The sequence below is a fragment of the Oncorhynchus gorbuscha genome, linkage group LG07 (genome assembly GCF_021184085.1).
Source record: "Oncorhynchus gorbuscha isolate QuinsamMale2020 ecotype Even-year linkage group LG07, OgorEven_v1.0, whole genome shotgun sequence".
Lineage (NCBI taxonomy): Eukaryota > Metazoa > Chordata > Actinopteri > Salmoniformes > Salmonidae > Oncorhynchus > Oncorhynchus gorbuscha.
In genome coordinates, this window is record NC_060179.1 from 24,110,456 (window position 1) to 24,132,546 (window position 22,091).

General features: G+C 43.6%; 1 protein-coding gene across 1 annotated transcript in view; it reads left to right on the forward strand.

Annotated features, from left to right (window-relative positions):
* The window catches only part of lancl2 (LanC lantibiotic synthetase component C-like 2 (bacterial)), a 61,154-nt gene that overhangs the window by 33,638 nt on the left and 5,425 nt on the right, over nucleotides 1–22,091 (forward strand). The window contains exons 6-9 of the mRNA XM_046355897.1: nucleotides 14,444–14,590; nucleotides 19,383–19,565; nucleotides 21,141–21,317; nucleotides 21,899–21,971. Of these exons, the coding sequence (XP_046211853.1) occupies nucleotides 14,444–14,590; nucleotides 19,383–19,565; nucleotides 21,141–21,317; nucleotides 21,899–21,971 (580 nt within the window). The remainder of the gene's footprint in view (nucleotides 1–14,443; nucleotides 14,591–19,382; nucleotides 19,566–21,140; nucleotides 21,318–21,898; nucleotides 21,972–22,091) is intronic.

The following is a 22,091-nucleotide window of genomic DNA, read 5'->3' on the forward strand; positions in this document are numbered from 1 at the left end:
GAGTCCAAATGTGAGATTTTTGGTTCCAACCGCCATGTCTTTGTGAAACGCAGAGTAGGTGAACGGATGATCTTCGCACGTGTGGTTCCCACCGTGAAACATGGAGGAGAAGGTGTGGGGGTGCTTTGCTGTTGACACTGTCAGTGATTTTATTTAGAATTCAAGGAAAATTTAACCAGCATGGCTACCACAGCGTTCTGCAGCGACACGCCATCCCATCTGGTTTGCGCTTAGTGGGACTATCTGTTTTTGAACAGGACAATGACCCAAAACACACCTCCAGGCTGTGTAAGGGCTATTTGACCAAGAAGGAGAGTGATGGAGTAATGCATCAGATGACCTGGCCTCCACAATCACCCGACCTCAACCCAATTGGGATGAGTTGGACCGCAGAGTGAAGGAAAAACAGCCAAAAAGTGCTCAGCATATGTGGGAACTCCAAAACTGTTGGAAAATCATTCCAGGTGAGTACCCCATGAAGCTGGTTGAGAGAATGCAAAGCTGTCATCAAGGCAAAGGGTGGCTACTTTTAAAACTCTTAACATTTTATTTTGATTTGTTTAACACTTTTTTGGGGTTACTACAGGATTCCATATGTGTTATTTAATAGTTTTCAACAACAACAAAAAATCACTATTCTACAATGTATCAAATAGTAAAAATAAAGAAAAACCCTTGAATGAGTAGGCGTCCAAACTTTTAACTGATACTATATCTACAGAAATAAGACAGATCCTGCTTCTGTTACCTGTTGGAGTGTTTGTTTTAATAGCCTACTGTGTGCACCAAGCCTCACAACCAAAACATGAGAAACAATTTCACATTTGTCTGTTTTTAATCTTTGCTATGCTGTAATAAAGGCTTTACACTTTTTTGTTGTTGTTGTTAGAACAGCCTCAGGTATGTTTTTATTACTTATATAGTGTTTACACTTTCAAATTGTCCCAAAAATTATATTTCTCATTATTGTTATACTTATTATGATCATCACTCTAATAATAAGTTATGTCATTATCATTAGTAGTAGCTTAGTAGGCTCGCATCTTACCGTATCTTACTTTGACCTATATTTCAATACTTATATAGGCTACTGTATCAATCAGTCAATCATTTGTTAATGTCATCACACAGCATACAAGTCATTCATGATTGGAAATGCAATCAAGGATATTAGTTTTTAAAATAACTTAACAGCATTTGTTTTAACAGCACCTGTTTGGTACACATAATATGCATGCAGTGGTGGCTCCTTCTTTTTCTTGATCTCCAGTATTTTCCACAACTAGTCCAATTTATTCCGTACATCTGACATTCCCTTTACCTCCTGTGCAAACAGTAAACATTCACCCATTTCGAGTTTCTATGTCACTTCCTCTGCATCCATTTTGCTGTCTCGTGTTTGTAGTTTGTTGTAACCAATTTATTGATGTGATTACTATGCTATAGGTCAGGCACTATTGGTTTCATGCATGCATTGCATACATTTGTCACATAAAGAGAGCAAAGGTTGAGGGAATAAGGAATGTTTTCCCTAAACAAATGAGGGATTTTGGTAACAACTTTTCAGTCAGAAATGCGGGTAATTCTGTTACAGCTTCAGCAACACGGACAGTGCAATAAACACTGTTGATGTTCTGTGGTTGTAGCTGCAGCAGGAGACAGCCCCAGTGTCCACATACTGTATATCAATTCACCAGTTAGTGCACTGTAACCCACAGATAGATTTCAGAACCTCCACCCTTGTGCATAAGCTGAAGCAGGTATCTATATGTTTTTTTGTTCTACCATTACTTATCGCACAGTTTTGCATGCGTTATGTGGATTTCTTGCACTTGCATGCACACAGTCACACTCATCCCATCCCTGTGCTTTGTCATACTGTTGGTTTCCTTGTGTCCTCCAAACGAAGATGGATATCCTCCAGCCCTATAAATACAGTATAGTAGTTGAATCCCCACTGCAGAACACAACTGGGAGAGTGAATTTATTCACTACCGCACCTGTCATCTCCAGCATACCAACTAAGCAATGCTACAGTACACCGTTGATGGCCTGCACATTTCTGGGGCCCTGATCGGACAGGTATATTATTAGGACAAATATAGGAATAAAGCTGTCAGGAATTTAGTTTTAATATTTGTATTTTATGTTTTGGGGCAGGCACAGCCCTGCAATTCGTCACAGCATCATGGGGTTAGATGAGGTGCCTGTCAAGGAGAATGTGTGTTTTATATACAGACACACACCCTTCATGGGTTACAAAACTGTGACTTTGATAGCTGCTCTTTTGGCTGGTTAATACTACTTGTTTCTTTTTTGAAAGTTTTTATATTCAGTTTATGGTGCTTTGTGTAAAATGAATGATCTGCTGGTTCTGTTTCAGTTATGAGATGGGTTTTCTTCTGCAGTATGAAAGGGCAAATATACAATCTGCTGACTGGCTGTTCTCGACGTGTCTCCAGTTCCCTCTTGTTGTTTTCTCTCGCTCCTTTTTTTGTGTTTGAACATTCCTTCATTTCATTCTGCAGTTGACAGCTTTGTGACGAGGGAATCTGAGCTTACAGGGAAAGAGAGCAGAGTTTGTTTTTCAAATGTTTTATTTTGCACTTTGCACATCGCCATACACCTACTCTTGTGACATCCATTTTGGAAAAACATCAGAATGAGGGGAAAAGGTGGAAAGGTTCCTTTGCTTCCAAGGCGCCACCCCGTCTTAGAAAGAAGACACACACTTGATAATGTTCATGAGTCACACACATGTCCATGCACGCACGCACACCTAGCACCCCCTCTCTATCTCTATTCCAAAATGTTCTGGTCTGTTTTTTTGCCTTCACTTTTTGCCTCTAGCCAAACGAGAGCTTACTTAACTAATCCCATTTTGCCATAGCTGTACAGCAACACGAAATGAAGACCCAGACAGACACAGCTCCTATCTCTCAGACCACATAGACTAGAGCAGTGTTGTCAATCTAGTCACAACAATTTTTCCCTGTGACATCTTCCCAAACAGCTGTGGGCGTTTGTTTGATGTGCTAGGCTGTGATTAAATTAGTTCTATAAACAAATTAATTCACAGTAAATTACATAGCCTTCCCTGTGGGTGAAACAATTTGATGGCTTATGAATGAGGCCCCGTTGAATTAATGTGTTGTGTGTGTTTTAGAGGCGAGGGATTTGGAGAGTTACAATGGTGTGAATGAGAGGAGTTGTGATTGGATGGAGATTGGTTGAGGGACTTTAAGGTTGGTTTTGAATGGAGGTTCGTTGAGACAAACATTTTTTTTTAACCTTTTATTTATACAGGTTTTTCTCGTTGAGATAACGTCTCCTTTTCAAGAGAGACCTGGTCCAATAGCAGCAGGGGGAACAAAGTTTCAGACAAAACAACTTACATACACTAACACAACACTGATCAAAATAGACACACATACAACAATTACATAAAAAAAACACAAATGTCACGACAAAAATAAAGCTATCCTAAAGACAATTACACTCTTCTATGATATTTACATCAATCAAGTGTTTAAACTCCACCAACGTGAGTTTACATACCCTACATTACTCATCTCATATGTATATACTGTACTCTATACCATCTACTGCATCTTGCCATCTTTATGTAATACATGTATCACTAGCCACTTTAAACAATGCCACTTTTATATGTTTACATACCCTACATTACTCATCTCATACAGTGGGGCAAAAAAAGTATTTAGTCAGCCACCAATTGTGCAAGTTCTCCTACTTAAAAAGATGAGAGGCCTGTAATTTTCATCATAGGTACACTTCAACTATGACAGACAAAATGAGAACAAAAAATCCAGAAAATCACATTGTTGGATTTTTAATGAATTTATTTGCAAATTATGGTGGAAAATAAGTATTTGGTCAATAACAAAAGTTTATCTCAATACTTTGTCATTGCCAACAAAGGGTATATAACAGAGGTCAAACGTTTTCTGTAAGTCTTCACAAGGTTTTCACACACTGTTGTTGGTATTTTGGCCCATTCCTCCATGCAGATCTCCTCTAGAGCAGTGATGTTTTGGGGCTGTTGCTGGGCAACACAGACTTTCAACTCCCTCCAAAGATTTTCCATGGGGTTGAGATCTGGAGACTGGCTAGGCCACTCCAGGACCTTGAAATGCTTCTTACGAAGCCACTCCTTCGTTGCCCGGGCGGTGTGTTTGGGATCATTGTCATGCTGAAAGACCCAGCCACGTTTCATCTTCAATGCCCTTGCTGATAGGAGGTTTTCACTCAAAATCTCACGATACATGGCCCCATTCATTCTTTCCTTTACACGGATCAGTCGTCCTGGTCACTTTGCAGAAAAACAGCCCCAAAGCATGATGTTTCCACCCCCATGCTTCACAGTAGGTATGGTGTTCTTTGGATGCAACTCAGCATTCTTTGTCCTCCAAACACGACGAGTTGAGTTTTTACCAATCTGACCATATGACATTCTCCCAATCTTCTTCTGGATCATCCAAATGCTCTCTAGCAAACCTTATACGGGCTTGGACATGTACTGGCTTAAGCAGGGGGACACGTCTGGTACTGCAGGATTTGAGTGTGTGTTACTGATGGTAGGTTTTGTTACTTTGGTCCCAGCTCTCTGCAGGTCATTCACTAGGTCCCCCCGTGTGTTTCTGGGATTTTTGCTCACCGTTCTTGTGGTCATTTTGACCCAACGGGGTGAGATTTTGCGTGGAGCCCCAGATCGAGGGAGATTATCAGTGGTCTTGTATGTCTTCCATTTCCTAATAATTGCTCCCACAGTTGATTTCTTCAAACCAAGCTGCTTACCTATTGCAGATTCAGTCTTCCCAGCCTGGTACAGGTCTACAATTTTGTTTCTGGTGTCCTTTGACAGCTCTTTGATCTTGGACATAGTGGAGTTTGGAGTGTGACTGTTTGAGATTGTGGACAGGTGTCTTTTATACTGATAACAAGTTCAAACAGGTGCCATTAATACAGGTAACGAGTGGAGGACAGAGTAGCCTCTTAAAGAAGAAGATACAGGTCTGTGAGAGCCAGAAATCTTGCTGGTTTGTAGGTGACCAAATACTTATTTTCCACCATCATTTGCAAATAAATTCATTAAAAATCCTACAATGTGATTTTCTGGATTTGTTTTCTCATTTTGTCTGTCATAGTTGAAGTGTACCTATGATGAAAATTACAGGCCTCATCTTTTTAAGTGGGAGAACTTGCACAATTGCTGGCTGACTAAATACTTTTTTGCCCCACTGTATATACTGTACTCTATACCATCTACTACATCTTGCCTATGCCGTTCTGTACCATCACTCATTCATATATTTTTATGTAGATATTCTTCATCCCTTTACACTTGTGTGTGAAAAAGGTAGTTGTTGTGAAATTGTTAGGTTAGATTATTTGTTGGTTATTACTGCGTTGTCGGAACTAGAAGCACAAGCATTTCGCTACACTCGCATTAACATCTGCTAACCATGTTCAGGAGAGAATTCCAGGACCACGGAGCTGAGTAACTAAAACTATTTCTACCGTGACCTGTTCTAATTCTTGGTACTGTTTAAAGCAAATGTGAATGGGACCGTAGTGGATATTTATTTACCGACCTGATTAAAAAATAAAAAATAAAATAAAAGAGTAAGTGGCATTTTACCCAGTATGGCCTTATAAATCAGTGTTTACTGGTGTTTAAGCCTACGCAAGGTCAATGACAACCAGCCAACGGCGCTGTAGAGATCACAATGATGTGTTAGACATTTTTGATTGGTAATGAACCTGAGGGCTGCATGATATACTAAATCAAGTGCTCTCAGGGTAGTGGCTGAGGCCTGCGTATATACAGTTGAAGTCGGAAGTTTACATACACTTAGGTTGGAGTCATTAAAACTCGTTTTAACAAATTTGTTAACAAACTATAGTTTGGCAAGTCAGTTAGGACATCTACTTTGTGCATGACACAAGTACATTTTCCAACAATTGTTTACAGACAGATTATTTAACTTATAATTCACTGTGTCACAATTCCAGTGGGTCAGAAGTTTGCATAAACTAATGTTGACTTTGCCTTTCAACAGCTTGGAAAATTACAGAAAAGTATGTCATGGCTTTAGAAGCTTCTGAAGGGCTAATTGACAACATTGGAGTCAATTGTAGGTGTACCTGTGGATGTATTTCAAGGCCTACCTTCAAATTCAGTGCCTCTTTGCTTGACATCATGGGAAAATCAAAAGAAATCAGCCAAGACCTCAGAAAAAACATTGTAGACCTCCACATGTCTGGTTCATCCTTGGGAGCAATTTCCAAATGCCTGAAGGTACCACGTTCATCAGTACAAACAATAGTACGCAAGTATAAACCCCATGGGACCACGCAGCCATCATACCACTCAGGAAGGAGATGCTTTCTGTCTCCTAGAGATGAACGTACTTTGGTGCAAAAAGTGGCAAATCAATCCCAGAACAACGGACATTGTGAAGATGCTTGAGGACACAGGTACATTAGTATCTATTTCCACAGTAAAACGAGTCCTATATCGACATTACCTGAAAGGCCACTCAGCAAGGAAGAAGCCCTGCTCCAAAACCACTATAAAAATGCCATACTACGGTTTGCATCTGCACATGGGGACGAAGAGTGTACTTTTTGGAGAAATGTCCTCTGGTCTGATGAAACAAAAATAGAACTGTTTGGTCATAATGACCATCGTTATGTTTGGAGAAAAAATGGGGAGGCTTGCAAGCCGAAGAACACCATCCTAACCGTGAAGCATGGGGGTAGCAGCATCATGTTGTGGAGGTGCTTTGCTGCAGGAGGAACTGGTGCACTTCACAAAATAGATGGCATCATAAGGCAGGAAAATTATGCAAACATATTGAAGCAACATCTCAAGACATCAGTCAGGAATTTAAAGCTTGGTCGCAAATGGGACTTCCAATTGGACAATGACCACAAGCAAACTTCCAAAGTTGTGGCAAAATGGTTTAAGGACAAAGTCAAGGTATTGGAGTGGCCATCACAAAGCCATGACCTCAATCCTATAGAACATTTGTGGGCAGAACTGAAAAAGCGTGTGCAAGCAAGGAGGTCTTCAAACCTGGCTCAGTTACACCAGCTCTGTCAGGAGGAATGGGCCAAAATTCACCAAACTTATTGCGGGAAGCTTGTGGAAGACTACCCAAACGTTTGACCCAAGTGAAACAATTTAAAGGCAATGCTACCAAATACTAATTGAGTGTATGTAAACTTCTGACCCACTGGGAATGTGATGAAGGAAATAAAAGCTGAAATAAATAATTATCTCTACTATTATTCTGACATTTCACATTCTTTAAACAAAGTGGTGATCCTAACTGACCTAAAATGGGACATTTTTACTCGGATTAAATGTCCGAAATTGTGAAAAACTGAATTTAAATGTATTTGGCTAATGTGTATGCAAACTTACGACTTCCAAGTGTGTGTGTGTATATGTGTATATATACACTGCTTAAAAAAATAAAGGGAACACTAAAATAACACATCCTAGATCTCAATGAATGAAATATTCACGCCTCCACGTGGCTGTTTGACCTCCCTACAACGCCTGGGCATGCTCCTGATGAGGTGGCGGATGGTCTCCTGAGGGATCCACTCCCAGACCTGGACTAAAGCATCTGCCAACTCCTGGACAGTCTGTGGTGCAATGTGGCATTGGTGGATGGAGCGAAACATGATGTCCCAGATGTGCTCAATTGGATTCAGGTCTGGGGAATGGGCGGGCCAGTCCATAACATCAATACCTTCCTCTTGCAGGAACTGCTGACGCACTCCAGCCACATGAGGTCTAGCATTGTCTTGCAGTAGGAGGAACCCAGGGCCAACCACACCAGCATATGGTCTCACTGGGGGTCTGAGGATCTCATCTCGGTACCTAATGGCAGTCAGGTTACCTCTGGCGAGCACATGGAGGGCTGTGCGGCCCCCAAAGAAATGCCACCCCAAACCATGACTGACCCACTGCCAAACCGGTCATGCTGGAGGATGTTGCAAGCTGCAGAACGTTCTCCACGGCGTCTCCAGACTGTCACGTGCTCAGTGTGAACCTGCTTTCATCTGTGAAGATCACAGGGCGCCAGTGGCAAATTTGCCAATCTTGGTGTTCTCTGGCAAATGCCAAACGTCCTGCACGGTGTTGGGCTGTAAGCACAACCCCCACCTGTGGACGTCGGACCCTCATACCACCCTCATATAGTCTGTTTCTGACCATTTGAGCAAACACATGCACATTTGTGGCCTGCTGGAGGTCATTTTGCAGGGCTCTGGCAGTGCTCCTCTTTGCACAAAGGCCTCCATGTCTCCTGATGTACTGGCCTGTCTCCTGGTAGCGCCTCCATGCTCTGGACACTATGCTGACAGACACAGCAAACCTTCTTGCCACATCTCGCATTGATGTGCCATCCTGGATGAGCTGCATGCTACCACTAGAGTGAAAGCACCGCCAGCATTCAAAAGTGACCAAAACATCAGCCAGGAAGCATAGGAACTGAGAAGTGGTCTGTGGTCCCCAACTGCAGAACCACTCCTTTATTGGGAGTGTCTTGCTAAATGCCTATAATTTCCACCTGTTGTCTATTCCATTTGCACAACAGCATGTGAAATGTATTGTCAATTAGTGTTGCTTCCTAAGTAGACAGTTTGATTTCCCAGAAGTGTGATTGACTTGGAGTTACATTGTGTTTAAATGTTCCCTTTATTTTTTTGAGCAGTGTATATACCAGTAATGTACATCGTACCAGCTCCTTCCTGTCCTCCAGAGAAAAGCTGGTATTGAATCGTGGTTGTTTGAGACTGTAAGGTTTGTATTTATGAAGGATCCCCATTAGCTGCTCCCAAGGCAGCAGCTACTATTCCTGGGGTCCAGCAACATTAAAACAGTTACATACAGTTTAAAATAAGACATTTACATTTCATAACACTTATCACAACACATTAAGATTGGTAATGAAGGGAGGTTGCTTGGGAGACTATGGTTGACAGTAATGCCTTGATTGTGGATCTAGGAACCTGTGATTGCACAGTACTTGTCTCTCTGGTTGTTCTTGCGACAGACCTGAACAGACCTAATCCCAAGGTTCTACGTTGATGGAACAATCTAATGGTGCTGGAGCTATATTATAGCCATCGCTATTTGCTGGTCAGTGTAGTACCCTATTAGAAGTTCTGTCATTATTAAGTTTGGTTAGTGATGACCATTGAGCTCTCGGTCCCTCCTCTCCAGTGTAGCCCTGCCTGCCTCTCCTGCCTCACTGACACAGCCCTTCCCAGGGGACCTAGGGGGAGATCAGAGAGCTGAGTGTGGTTGCCACAGAGCAGAAATGGCCTTGAGTCTGCAGTTTCCCCCTGTGCAGCCCCCAGTTCACCGTCTCCAGGGATACGACTGTGCGGGAGGAAGGGAGGGTGTCGAGAGAGAGAGAGAGAGAGTACTGCAGCAGCCCTTCCCTTTATGACAAGGTGGATGTACCACGAGCACACACACACACACACACACACACGCTCACTCCTAGGCCCTATAATATCGGTATTATTTTCTTGTTGCCTGATTCTGTTTTTCCCCAATGCCCTTTTCTTCGTTTTGTTTTTCCAGGTTTCTGTTTTCTTCAGGTTGTCACTCTCAAGATATTTTTTTGGGGGGAAACAAATGCTTGTCCACAACAATGGTTAAACCACAAAAGGAGGTCTGTGTGTAGTTACCCTTAAATTCAACTGGGCACGAGCCAGAGAACGTTGTTTGGTTAGCAGTGTTAGTTGATTTCCTACTTATTTCAATACATTGTTTTTATATTGTTGAATTCCGTTTTAATGTCTGGATTCCATGACGCCATCTGGGTTTTCCGCAACACAGATTGTATAAGACCCTACACTCCCATAGATCCATACTGCCACCACAGTGCTCCAGCAACACACCCCTCCCTCCCTCTATAGAAACAGATCTATACTGCAGCTTATCCATAGCTCAGCAGCTCCCTGGCCAACAGCTCCAGTTCACTTAAAGGAAATCCATATCACACCCGTTTTCTCCTTTCAAAAGAAGACAGAATCTCATTTGAATAAGGGTGGGGGGGGGTGTATAGAGGCTGTGTGTGTAGAGGAGGTGTGTGTGTCCAGTCACTTGCGAAGAAGATGGATGAGCTTTTGTTTGAGAGTCAGAGATTTGAAAAGCTGCAATGTTATGTCTTACTGAAACGTGGCTGGATGATGTTGCTATGCACGTACTATTTGGCGGATTCTCCATGCAGCGTCAGGATCGTACACCGGCTTTGGAGAAGTCGAAAGGAGGTGGAGTGTTTTTTCCCCCTCATAAATGGCCACTGGTGTGCTGCTTCAAGTGTGAAGGAAATCTTGAGCGTTTGCACTCCTGATATAGACTACCTCATGGTAAGCTGCAGACTCTTTTATCTACCAAGAGAGTTCTTATCTGTAATTATCACGGCTGTCTACATCCCGCCCCAAGTCTACACCACACTGGCACCCAATGAACTGTGTGCTCACTCAGAAGTAGCAATTCTGGTGGGCAGAGACTTTAACGCGGGGAGACTTAAAACCGTCCTACCTCACTTCCACCAACACGTCTCCTGTGCCACTAGCGGAGCAGAAACTCTACACCACTTTTATTCTACCCAGAGAAAAGCACACAAGGCCCTCCCTCATCCTCCCTTTGGCAAATCTGACCAGGAACCCATTCTTCTGCTTCCTGCTTACAAACAAGATCTCAAACAGGAAGCACCAGTGATGCGCTCAATGCGGAAGTGGTCGGATGAAGCAGACGCGAGGCTACAAGACTGTTTTGCTAGTACACACTGGGATATGCTCTGGGATTAATTCAATAGCATTGAGGAGTTTCCCCCGAGTCATCATCTTCATCAATAAATGCACAGACAATGTTGTCACCACAGTGACTATAAGAACGTATCCATCCAAAAACCGGGAATATCCACGCTGGACCAAAGGCTAGAGTTACTGTTTACAAGGATCGGGACACTGACATGGACGCATACAAGAAAGCTCGCTATGACCGTTGAGACATCAAACATGCAAAAAGACAATATAGGAGGTGGAATCCTATTACATCGGCGGCGTATGCTTGTCGTATATGGCAGGGCTCCAGGACGATAACTGATTACAAAGGGAAACCCAGGAATGAGTTGCCCAGCGACGCAGAACTCTCAAACGAGTTAAATGCATTTTATGCTCGCTTTGAGAAATACAAGACTGTGCCTTGTGTGAAAGTCCCTATTTTTCCAAATTACTGTGATCTCGCTCTCTGGGCCCATGTGAGCAGAACATTTGAACAGGTTTACAATCACAAGGCCGCATGGAATACCAGGCCACTTTCTCAAAGCATGCGCAGACCAGCTGGCAAGTGTCTTCAGACATTTTAAATCTATCCTTGTCCCAGTCTGTAATTCCAACATGTTTCAAGTTAATAATAATAATATAAGTTGACCACTATTGTCCCCATTCCCAAGATATTTATGGTAACCTGCCTAAAGGACTATCCCCCTGTAGCACTCACATGTATAATTATGAAGTGCTTTGAAAGGCTGGTCATGGCACACACCAACATCATCCTACACCCACTCCAATTCGCATACTGCCCCAACAGATCCACAGATGACGCAATCTCAATTGAACTTCACACTGCCCTTTCTCACCTGGACAATAACTGAGAATGCTGTTCATAGACTACAGCTCATAGTTTAACACCATACTCCCCTCCAAGCTCTTCACCAAGCTACGGACACTAGGACTCAACCCCTCCCTCTGCAACTAGATCCTGGACTTCCTGAGGGCCAGCCCATAGTGGTGAGGGTAGGCAACATCACCTCTGCCACGCTGACCCTCAACACGGGGGCTCCTCAGGGGTGTGTACTTAGTCCTCTCCTGTACTCCCTGTTCACTCACGACTGTTGGGCCCAAAAAATTGCCAGACTCCAGCCACTCAAGCCGTAGACTGCTCAGTCTGATACCATCCGGCAAACGGTACCAGAGCGTCGGCTCTTGGACCAACAGGCTCCGAGACAGCTTCTACCCCCAAGCCATAAAACTGCTAAATAGCCAGACTGCCTAATAGTCAATTAATGGTACACAAATTACCTACACTGACTCTGTCTTGCACTGACCCTATGCACACTCACTAGACTATATATATACAAACAATTTACTCACTCAAACACACTACATTCACACACACACACACACACACACACACACACACACACACACACACACACACACACACACACACACACACACACACACACACACACACACACACACACACACACACACACACACACACACACACACACACACACACACACACACACACACACACACACACACACACACACACACACTTTTACACTAATTTCCTGCTCTGTTCTTTATTTCATGTCTCCTGATGCCTGGTCACTTTACCCTGCCTTCAGTATCTACCTCAAATACCTCGTACCTCTGCACATTGATCTGGTACTGGTGCTCCCTGTATATATATATATATATATATATCTCTTGTGTATTTTATATCTCTTGTATTTTTTATTTTTTGAAACTCTGCATTGTTGAGAAGGGCTTGTAAAGCAAGCATTTTACGGTAAAGTCTACCAGTTGTACTTGGACGATTGTGACAAGTACAATTGTGTGTGTGTGTGTGGGGAAAGCATTTTAACTCGCTTGTGTAAATGCCAGGCTACCTTTTATTCGACCTTTTTACAGAACCCCTCCAAAATGATACGTCAGTTAAGTGTCTAATACGCCAAGCCACCTGGCAAAGAGACGTAAATACTGCAGTTGCGTGTTCATTAAACCTATAATGATATGAGTCAGTTATTATGCAAAGCCATGTCTTTTATCTGCTTTACAATCATTAGTCATCATCGTGAAATCCCCACCCTGATCAGTAAGGAGTACAAATCACATTATATTGGTTACATACACGTGTTTAACAGATGTTACTGCGGGTGTAGCGAAATGCTTGTGTTTCTAGCTCCAACAGTAAGGTAATATCTAACAACAAATATCGAACAATTTCACAACAATACATACAAATCTAATGGAATTAAGAACATATAAATATTTGGACGAGCAACTTTGGTGCAGCATAGACTAAGATACATTTGAATAGAATACAGTATATACACATGAGATGAGTAATGCAAAATATGTGTTCCATTATTAAAGGAGCCAGGGATTTCAAGTCTATGTATACAGGGCAGCAGCTTCTAAGGTGCTAGTGATGGCTATTTAACAGTCTGATGGCCTTGATGTACCTGTACTGACCTCGCCTTCTGGATGATAGTGGGGTGAACAGACAATGGCTCGGGTGGCGGCTGTCCTTGATGATATTTTTGGCCTTCCTGTGACATCGGGTGCTGTAGGTATTCTGGAGGGCAGGTAGTTTGATGCGTTGTGCAGACTGCACCACCCTCTGGAGAGCCGTGTGGTTGCGGGCGGTGCAGTTGCCGTACCAGGCGGTGATACAGCCCGACAGGATGCTCTCAATTGTGCATCTGTAAAAGTTTGTGGGTTTTAGGGTCCAAGCCAAATTTCTTCAGCCTTGTGAGGTTGAAGAGGTGCTGTTGCTCCTTCTTCACCACACTGTCTGTGTGAGTGGATCATTTCAGTTTGTCAGTGACGTGTTCGCCGAGGAACTTGAAGCTTTCCACCTTCTCCACTGCGGGTCCATCGATGTGGATAGGGGGGCGCTGGCATTAGGTGTCTGGCTGTGGGGGGAAAGGGCTTCAGCCCAGGGTGTGTGTGTGTGTGTGTGTGTGTGTGTGTGTGTGTGTGTGTGTGTGTGTGTGTGTGTGTGTGTGTGTGTGTGTGTGTGTGTGTGTGTGTGTGTGTGTGTGTGTGTGTGTGTGTCAGCCCAGAATGTGAGGGAGGGAGTGATTTTAAAGTGCTCTACTCTACAGAGTTTAGACTCTCTGTGTGTGAGAGAGAGAGAGAGAGAGAAACACCAGGACATGTCTGTCTGCTGCCTGCCTGCGTCCCCCCTGTTCTGTTCAATCTGCTTCTCAACGGGTACTAGTGCATACCAATGCGCGTGCTTGCGTGTGTTCACACTCTCTTTATTTCTCAACCTCAAGTCTGCATACTAACGGCAGGGTAGAGGGAGCAGAGATCTGTCAAATCACATTTTCATTCTGTCTCTCCGTCTCTCTCTTGGAGATATCAATCAATTCAGGGGTTTAATTGCACTCCCATGGAGAGACTGGCGTGTCCAATTCAACTGACAGGAATGCAAATGAGAATTGACCCGTTGAACTTTGCTCTTTATTAGTTACGGTAGTTATTGTCTTTGGACAGGGTCTCGCATGCATATACAGTATCTCTTCCAAACCTATTGAAACAGACGAGAGGGAGGCTAACCAACTTCCTGTTGGTGTCTTTGCAGGTTGTGACGGCCATCTTGGAGTCGGGGAAGAACATGGCCAAAGAGGAGAAGAAGGCGGAGAAGTGCCCACTGCTCTACGAGTGGCACAAGAAGCAGTACGTTGGCGCTGCCCATGGCCTGGCGGGCATCTACTGTATGCTGATGCAGGTGAGTTAAACACATTATCTTTAAACATTCTTTACTATGTGATATCGATCAGTGAGTAGATTTGACTGCTGTCTGATTAATGCATATTACAAGATATTACAGTATAGCATACAAAGCATTGTAGTAAGTCTCTCATGTTTCTAATAATATATCATTTATTTACCGTTTTTTCTTAAAGGAGTTGCTCCTACTCCGATATCAGATAGCTGCTTCCTAGTTGGCTTACATCCGTGTTTTGCTTCAGCAAGATGCTGTTTACGATCATGATGTGTAATCTAAATTCATCCAGGAGATAGATTAGCCCTCACCTGAGTTGGTTAATCATTTATCACAGGAAATAAAATAAGATCAATTATTCAGGATCCAAACAACATCCCATAATGAGATCCTAGAGTGGCATCAACCTCCTACGCTCCCATTACCACGGTGAATTAATATGGATTAATATGCTTTTTAATGATCAGTGTTCTTGGATTTTATGGCAGGTGCGGGTGTACCGCGATACATTTATATATTTTAGGGAAAAATAACCTATTTAAAATCATTTGTGAGTTGTTTTGTTTCCCCATGGTGCTTGTAACACTGATGTGCCTCTTTAGTTAAATTAGTCAGGGAGGAAGTTTTATGATGGAATTAAAAAATATATTTCTGCACAAGATTTTGTTATATGTGCACAAAACATTAGGAACAACTGTGCTTTCCATGACATAGACTGACCAGGTGCAAGCTATTATCCCTTATTGATGTTGCTTGTTAAATCCACCTCAATCATTGTAGATGAAGGAGACCGGTTCAAGAAGGATTTTTAAGCCTTGAGACAATTGAGACATGGATTGTATATGTGTGCCATTCAGAGAGGGAATGGGCAATACTAAATTATTTAAGTGTCTTTGAACGGGGTATGGTAGTAGGTGCCAGGTGCACCTGTTTGAGTGTGCCAAGAACTGCAACGCTGCTGGGTTTCTCACGCTCAACAGTTTCCCGTGTGTATCAAGAATGGTCCACCACCCAAAGGACATCCAGACAACTTGACACAACTGTGGGAAGCGTTGGAGTTAACATGGGCCAGCATCCCTGTGGAAAGCTTTTGACACCTTGTAGAGTCCATGGCCCGACGAATTGAGGCTGTTCTGAGGGCCAAATGGGGTTCAAGTCAATATTAAGAAAGCGTTCCTAATGTTTGTGCACTCTGAGTATATAATGTAGGTGTTACCACTACACCACGGCTCTGCACATGCAGAGTAACTATGTAGGTTAAGGGAAGCCTTTACATTAGCCTAACTTTTTATCTAGTTTCTCTGCAGCTATTTGGTAACTAGAATATCATTACTCAGTTGTACAGTGAAAGATATATACAAAATAGGCTAATTATTGTGTGTTTACAATGTAATTACCCAACCAATAAATTAAACGTCCATGTAACTCAATGGTATCTATGACAAAATGTAAGGCAAGGAGGGCTTACAAGCCACCATAGAAGATTCCATTATGACACCAGCCACCTATGGAGGCTAGCTAGTCATAATCACAATCTTCACCCATTAGTATTGGAGGCTTTCAGAGGCTGTCAGAGGCCATGGGCCCATGTGTTGGATATGTAATCTGCTTCTCTGAGAGTTTTTAAAGGCCAGAGTGGAGGAAAGTAGCTTATCTTTGATCCCCAGTGGAGAGTAGTCAGTGTTCTCTCTGTGCTAGGGCATGTGCTTCTCTTTTAGAAATGCTTCGATGATCCTCCTGTAGTGCTGGCACTATCAGCATGCCTCTCCTCCTCTCTTGGGATTGGCTGGCCATGCATCATCTGTCTCTGGGGAGGAGGGCGGTGATTGGGAGTAATGATGCCGCCCACAACCAGTTCCCAGGTTGCACTTAGATCTATAATATATGGCATTTAGCAGACCCTTTTATCCAAAGCCACCTACAGTCATGTGCATCCATTTTAAAGATGGATGGCAATCCAAGTTGCAAGCGTCATGCTCTACCAACTGAGCCATACAGGACGGCTCTACTGGTAATCATTAACTAGCAACGGACCTGCCATGTTGCTTTCAACTATCAGTAGAAGGGAAGGAAGCGAGGAGAGGAAGCCACGTTAGACTATTGAAATGCTCCCGATGACTGGAGCCACAGGGCTCTGCACTCCCACCTCTTCCCCCTTTCAAACTCTATTGGGCTATGACACACACACACCGTTGGCGTTTACAGCTTTGCAAATATTTGAGACCCACACGACCCTCATTAAAACATGAACAGAGGAAGGACTGCCACCAGCCAAACTAGGAAACGCATGTAAACAACTGCAGGCCTGGGAATTGTGTGTGTGTGTGTGTGTGTGTGTGTGTGTGTGTGTGTGTGTGTGTGTGTGTGTGTGTGTGTGTGTGTGTGTGTGTGTGTGTGTGTGTGTGTGTGTGTGTGTGTGTGTGTGTGTGTGTGTGTGTGTGTGTGTGTGTGTGTGTGTGTGTGTGTGTACAATTTGTACTAGCACTGACTTTGCTGATAGCTACTTAATGAGGAAGATATTGGCTTACTATGACTGTGGTTGTCTCTCTTTGCTACCTTAAGATCAATGCCTCTAACTGTGAGTCGCTCGATAAGAGTGTCTGCTAAATTACAAAGATGTGTGTGTGTGTGTGTGTGTAGGCGTACACTAGTACGCCTGTTTGTGTGTTCGTTCGTGTGAGTATTTCTCCCCCGAGCATTTACAAGGGGCTCCCAATCCAAAATTGGACACGTCTTATTTGGAACTTATGAAAGTTTGTTTCCATCTATCTATCGATCACTCCTTGAAATGTGAAAGCATAGCCGTGGGAAGTAGGGGTGTTGAGGGTGCTGCAGCACTCCCTGATAACCCCCCACCCGCCCTCATATATTAACGAGGGACCAGAGCATCTCTGCCACTACCTGGGATGCATTGTTGTCCCCTGTTGCACAACTGAAAGTTCATATAGATTTTGCCTTGTAACAACTCCAATCTGGCATTGGCGTACCCGTCCCCACGAGAACAAATGTCCCCGATAGTCTGGACCGAACCCAACAGGAAATGTATTTAGTAATCCCCAAGTTGTTGGTCTACCTCCATTTAGGCCTGTGTTTCTCGCTCTAAAAGGTTACATTTCAACAGGTTTTTTCCAACTCACTCTCAGGGCACACAGTTATCAATGGATACAACTTGATTCCTTTTTGTGTTTGATGATAACCACTACCATTTGCGCTGTGTGTGTGTGTGTGTGTGTGTGTGTGTGTGTGTGTGTGTGTGTGTGTGTGTGTGTGTGTGTGTGTGTGTGTGTGTGTGTGTGTGTGTGTGTGTGTGTGTGTGTGTGTGTGTGTGTGTGTGTGTGTGTGTGTGTGTGTGTGTGTGTGTGTGTGTGTGTGTGTGTGTGGGTATACGTGGTGTGTGTGTGTGTGCCCAGCTGCTTTGAGTAAATAGATTGTGTATATGCATTATCTTCCCTGTGTGTTAGAGCAATGCAGTGTGTGCGTGCGTGCATGTGTGTATAAGTGCGGTGCGTCATTGTGACGCACGTGGACATGCTCTGCTACACCTATACTCAGACAAAACACACACACACACACACACACACACACCCATCTTCCACTCATCCATCCTTCCTTTATTTCTCTCCTCTTCCCTCCAAATAGTAACAGTAGCAGTAACAGTTCTTTCTCTCCTCTTCCCTCCGATTAGTAACAGTAACAGTAGCAGTAACAGTTCTTTCTCTCCTCTTCCCTCCGATTAGTAACAGTAGCTCTCTCTCCTCCCTCGCTCGCTCCTGCTTCATCCTTTTTCCTCCTCTCCTTTATGTCTAATGTCTAACAGACGCTCTCTCCTTTCTGTCTGATCTCCCTCGCTTTAACATTCTCTAACTTCTCTGGCTGTCATTTTCTTTAGCAGCCGTTATCTCCCTCTTCCTCTCTTTCTGGCTGTAATATTCTTTAATTGCAGTCCTCTCTCCTTCTTCCTCGCCTTCCTTCCTCCTCCTCCTCTCTGACAGTATTCATATCCAACAGCTCCCTCCCTCCCTGTCTCTGGCTGTATTATTATCTAACAGCAGTCTTCTCTCCCGCAGGCCATGTTTCTCAGCATGGTCTTTCTTTTCTCTTCTTTCTCTCGAGCCAAATCAAAAGATTGTCCTTGTCATAAATTCTCTCTGACACTTGCCTCTAATTCATCTCTCTCCGTGCAGTAAAAACATCAAGTGCATATTCAACACGGCTGAGTGCTATTTGGGATAATGACTGTTGAGTCAGGGATTTCTATTTGATTTGACTGGATTCTTCTAAGTTTAGTTAGTCTCTTAATGAAACCCAGTATAAATGGCCTGCATTTAAAATGCCTGAAGGTCTCTCATACATGTAACATCTGACAAACCTGCTGCATGTAAAGCTGAAGTGCAATGCTTGGGATGTTTCAGACCAGGTGATATGTCTATTAACTGTTCATCGCGATAAGGATGATTGTGATATGCATATCAACAGATTTCAGCATACTGTGTTGTCAGATGTCGGTATTCCACAGTAGTTGCAACCCCAAGACTTCATGTCACCTGAACTTGTTCCTCCATATTGTTACCATGATATTTCTACAAAGGATGTGGATATGGATTTTATTTACTTGGTACCTATATATCTCTCTCTCTCTCTCTCTCTCTCTCGGTCTCTCTCTCTCTCTCTCTCTCTCTTTCGTTATCTCTCTCGTTCTCTCTCTTTCATTCCCTCTTTTTTTTTCTCTCCCCCTATCTCTTTCTCTTGGTCTTTTTTCTTTCTGTGTCTCTCTCCCTTGCTCGACCTCTCTCAGCCCAGTGCTAAGGTGAACCAGGAAGTCCTATCTGAGTTGGTGCGGCCCAGTGTGGACTACGTCCGCCACAAAAAGTTCCGCTCTGGGAACTACCCGTCATCGCTAAGCAACGAGACGGACCGGCTGGTGCACTGGTGCCACGGGGCGCCAGGAGTGGTGCACATGCTCATCATGGCACACAAGGTGAGGGACACTCCACTCACCGTAGTAATGTCTCTTCAAGTAGATCTGAAAGGATTTTGGATTGAAACACTCGACACCACTCTCTCTCTCCTCTCTAGCACAGCTCTCTAAACCTCATGAATACACTCTCACGATATTAGGGCTCGTTTGTTTTCCTAATATCAATATCACGTTAACTAACCCCATGAGTTCCATTATAGCACTCAGCTACTCTCCCATACAGAGGACTGAGAGATAGCAGTGCACCAGGCCCTCTCCTCTAATGCCTCCAGCTCTGCCACACTCAAATAATTGCATGGAATCACCCAGGAAAGATAATTAAATCTATAGCTGGAGGTAACGAACTTAACAGCTCCCGCTGCATCTCAATGCTCCGTGGCTCGTCGCCTAGGAGAAATACACAACTCACAGTGACGCCTAGTGGATATCAGGTGCACTGTAGGACCAAGGCCCCTTTTCTTAAAGCGTCTCACAGTAGGATGCATGATATTATACGGACAGTGGAGGCCTGGTCCCAGATCAGCACTAGGATCACTACGGGCCCCGGTGTCAAATTTTGATTACCGACTGAATTTAAAAAAGCACTACATCCCAGCTTTGACATGCTAGTCCGCTGGTTTAATTACCACAGTCAATTTCAAGAGGTCTTATTGAGTAATGGGCTGTTTTTCTGCTGTGCTCAGCATATGGCCTCTTACAAGCTGACTCTCACTGCAGGTCTGAAAACGCACACTCTCTCCCTTTGAAATGACTAATAGAAGGAGCAAAAGAAGGAATGGAGATTATGTGGTGAGCATTTTGAGCATGCGTTGTGTGAGGAGAGGAGATTTCCCCAGATAAACGCTTAATCTCTTGACAAACAACATGTATTTCATCAGTCGTAGTGTGGCATGAATACACACACTCACGTTCAGGGGGGAGCACACACTCACTCACTCACTCACTCACTCACTCACTCACTCACTCACTCACTCACTCACTCACTCAGTGCAGGGTCGTTTCACGTCTCTTTGGTCTATTAACTTCATGAAGGAATACAATGTGCGTATCACCTGTATTCAGGTTCCTACCTTCTAGGTAGTTTTTCCTAGCCGATGTGCATCTGCATTGCTTTCTCTTTAGTGTTTTAGGCTTGGTATCTGTAAAGCACTGATACAAATGATGAGCTAAAATGGGCTTGATGAAATACAGTTAATTGATTTGATACTGTATCTCTGGCTATTTCAGTCTCCCTATGTAATATAAGGGCAATTGATTAGGTGTACATGAAGAACATTACAGATTTCTAAATAGCAGGGCAAGATGAAAGTACTCTAATACCACGTTTCTTACATCGATCCCCACACGTGTGTGTGTGTGTGTGTGTGTGTGTGTGTGTGTGTGTGTGTGTGTGTGTGTGTGTGTGTGTGTGTGTGTGTGTGTGTGTGTGTGTGTGTGTGTGTGTGTGTGTGTGTGTGTGTGTGTGTGTGTGTGTGTGTGTGTGTGTGGGAAGTTGAGGTTTGGATTTCAGATGGGGTTTGGGATTGGCCATGAGTCTAATGTCATGTCTCCCCTTTCCTCCCTCCCTCCCTCCAGGTGTTTAAGGATGAGAAGTACCTGAAGGATGCTGTGGAGTGTGGGGAGGTGATCTGGCAGAGAGGCCTGCTGAGGAAAGGTTACGGTATCTGTCACGGCACGGCGGGCAACGCCTACTCCTTCCTCACCCTCTACCAGCTCACCCAGGAGAAGAAGTACCTCTACCGCGCCTGCAAGGTAACACTGGGGGGTGTGTGTGTGAGAGGAGGGGCTGTGGAGCTCCTGGTTGCTCCAGCAGTGTTGTCCTCCTTCAGATCTTCTTCCTCTTTTTGAATGAGCTGGGAAGGAAGGATTCGCCCACACATGCAATACAGTGTAGGCAGCCTGCCCTAAACAAGCCTGCTGAAGACACGACTACACTCTGTGACACACAAGTCTTTATCGTGACATGTATTGTACCATTGGCCAATATTGAAGGCCATTCTTCTTACTGACAAATAATCAGTATATGATGAATCATTCGGTCGGATTTCATTCATTGCTTTCTTGGTTTTATGTCTACGTTGTCGCTTGCTTGCATCGATATGTATTGTCTCGTGTGAAATCCGGTTGTCAGTGAATGACCTTGTCATTTAAATTTGGATCAATTCATTTGTGCATTCATTTATCCGATCCTCAAGGATTTTAGAATTACTGCATGCATGGTTCACTTATTTATTTATTTACTTATCCAATTATGGTAACATACAGTATAGTCTATTGTCTTTCATGTTCAACCCTATGTTCTGATAATCACATTGGTCCTAATTTTTTCCCAGTTTGCTGAGTGGTGTCTGGACTACGGAACCCACGGCTGCAGAATCCCGGACAGACCGTACTCTCTGTTTGAAGGTGAAACTTTTATTTAAACCCCTTAAACAGACAAAAACGCCTTCTCTTCTTCCCATTCAATCAATGTAATAACCACTCTGTAATTTACGAGAAAATACAGACTGAATTTGCTTTACATAT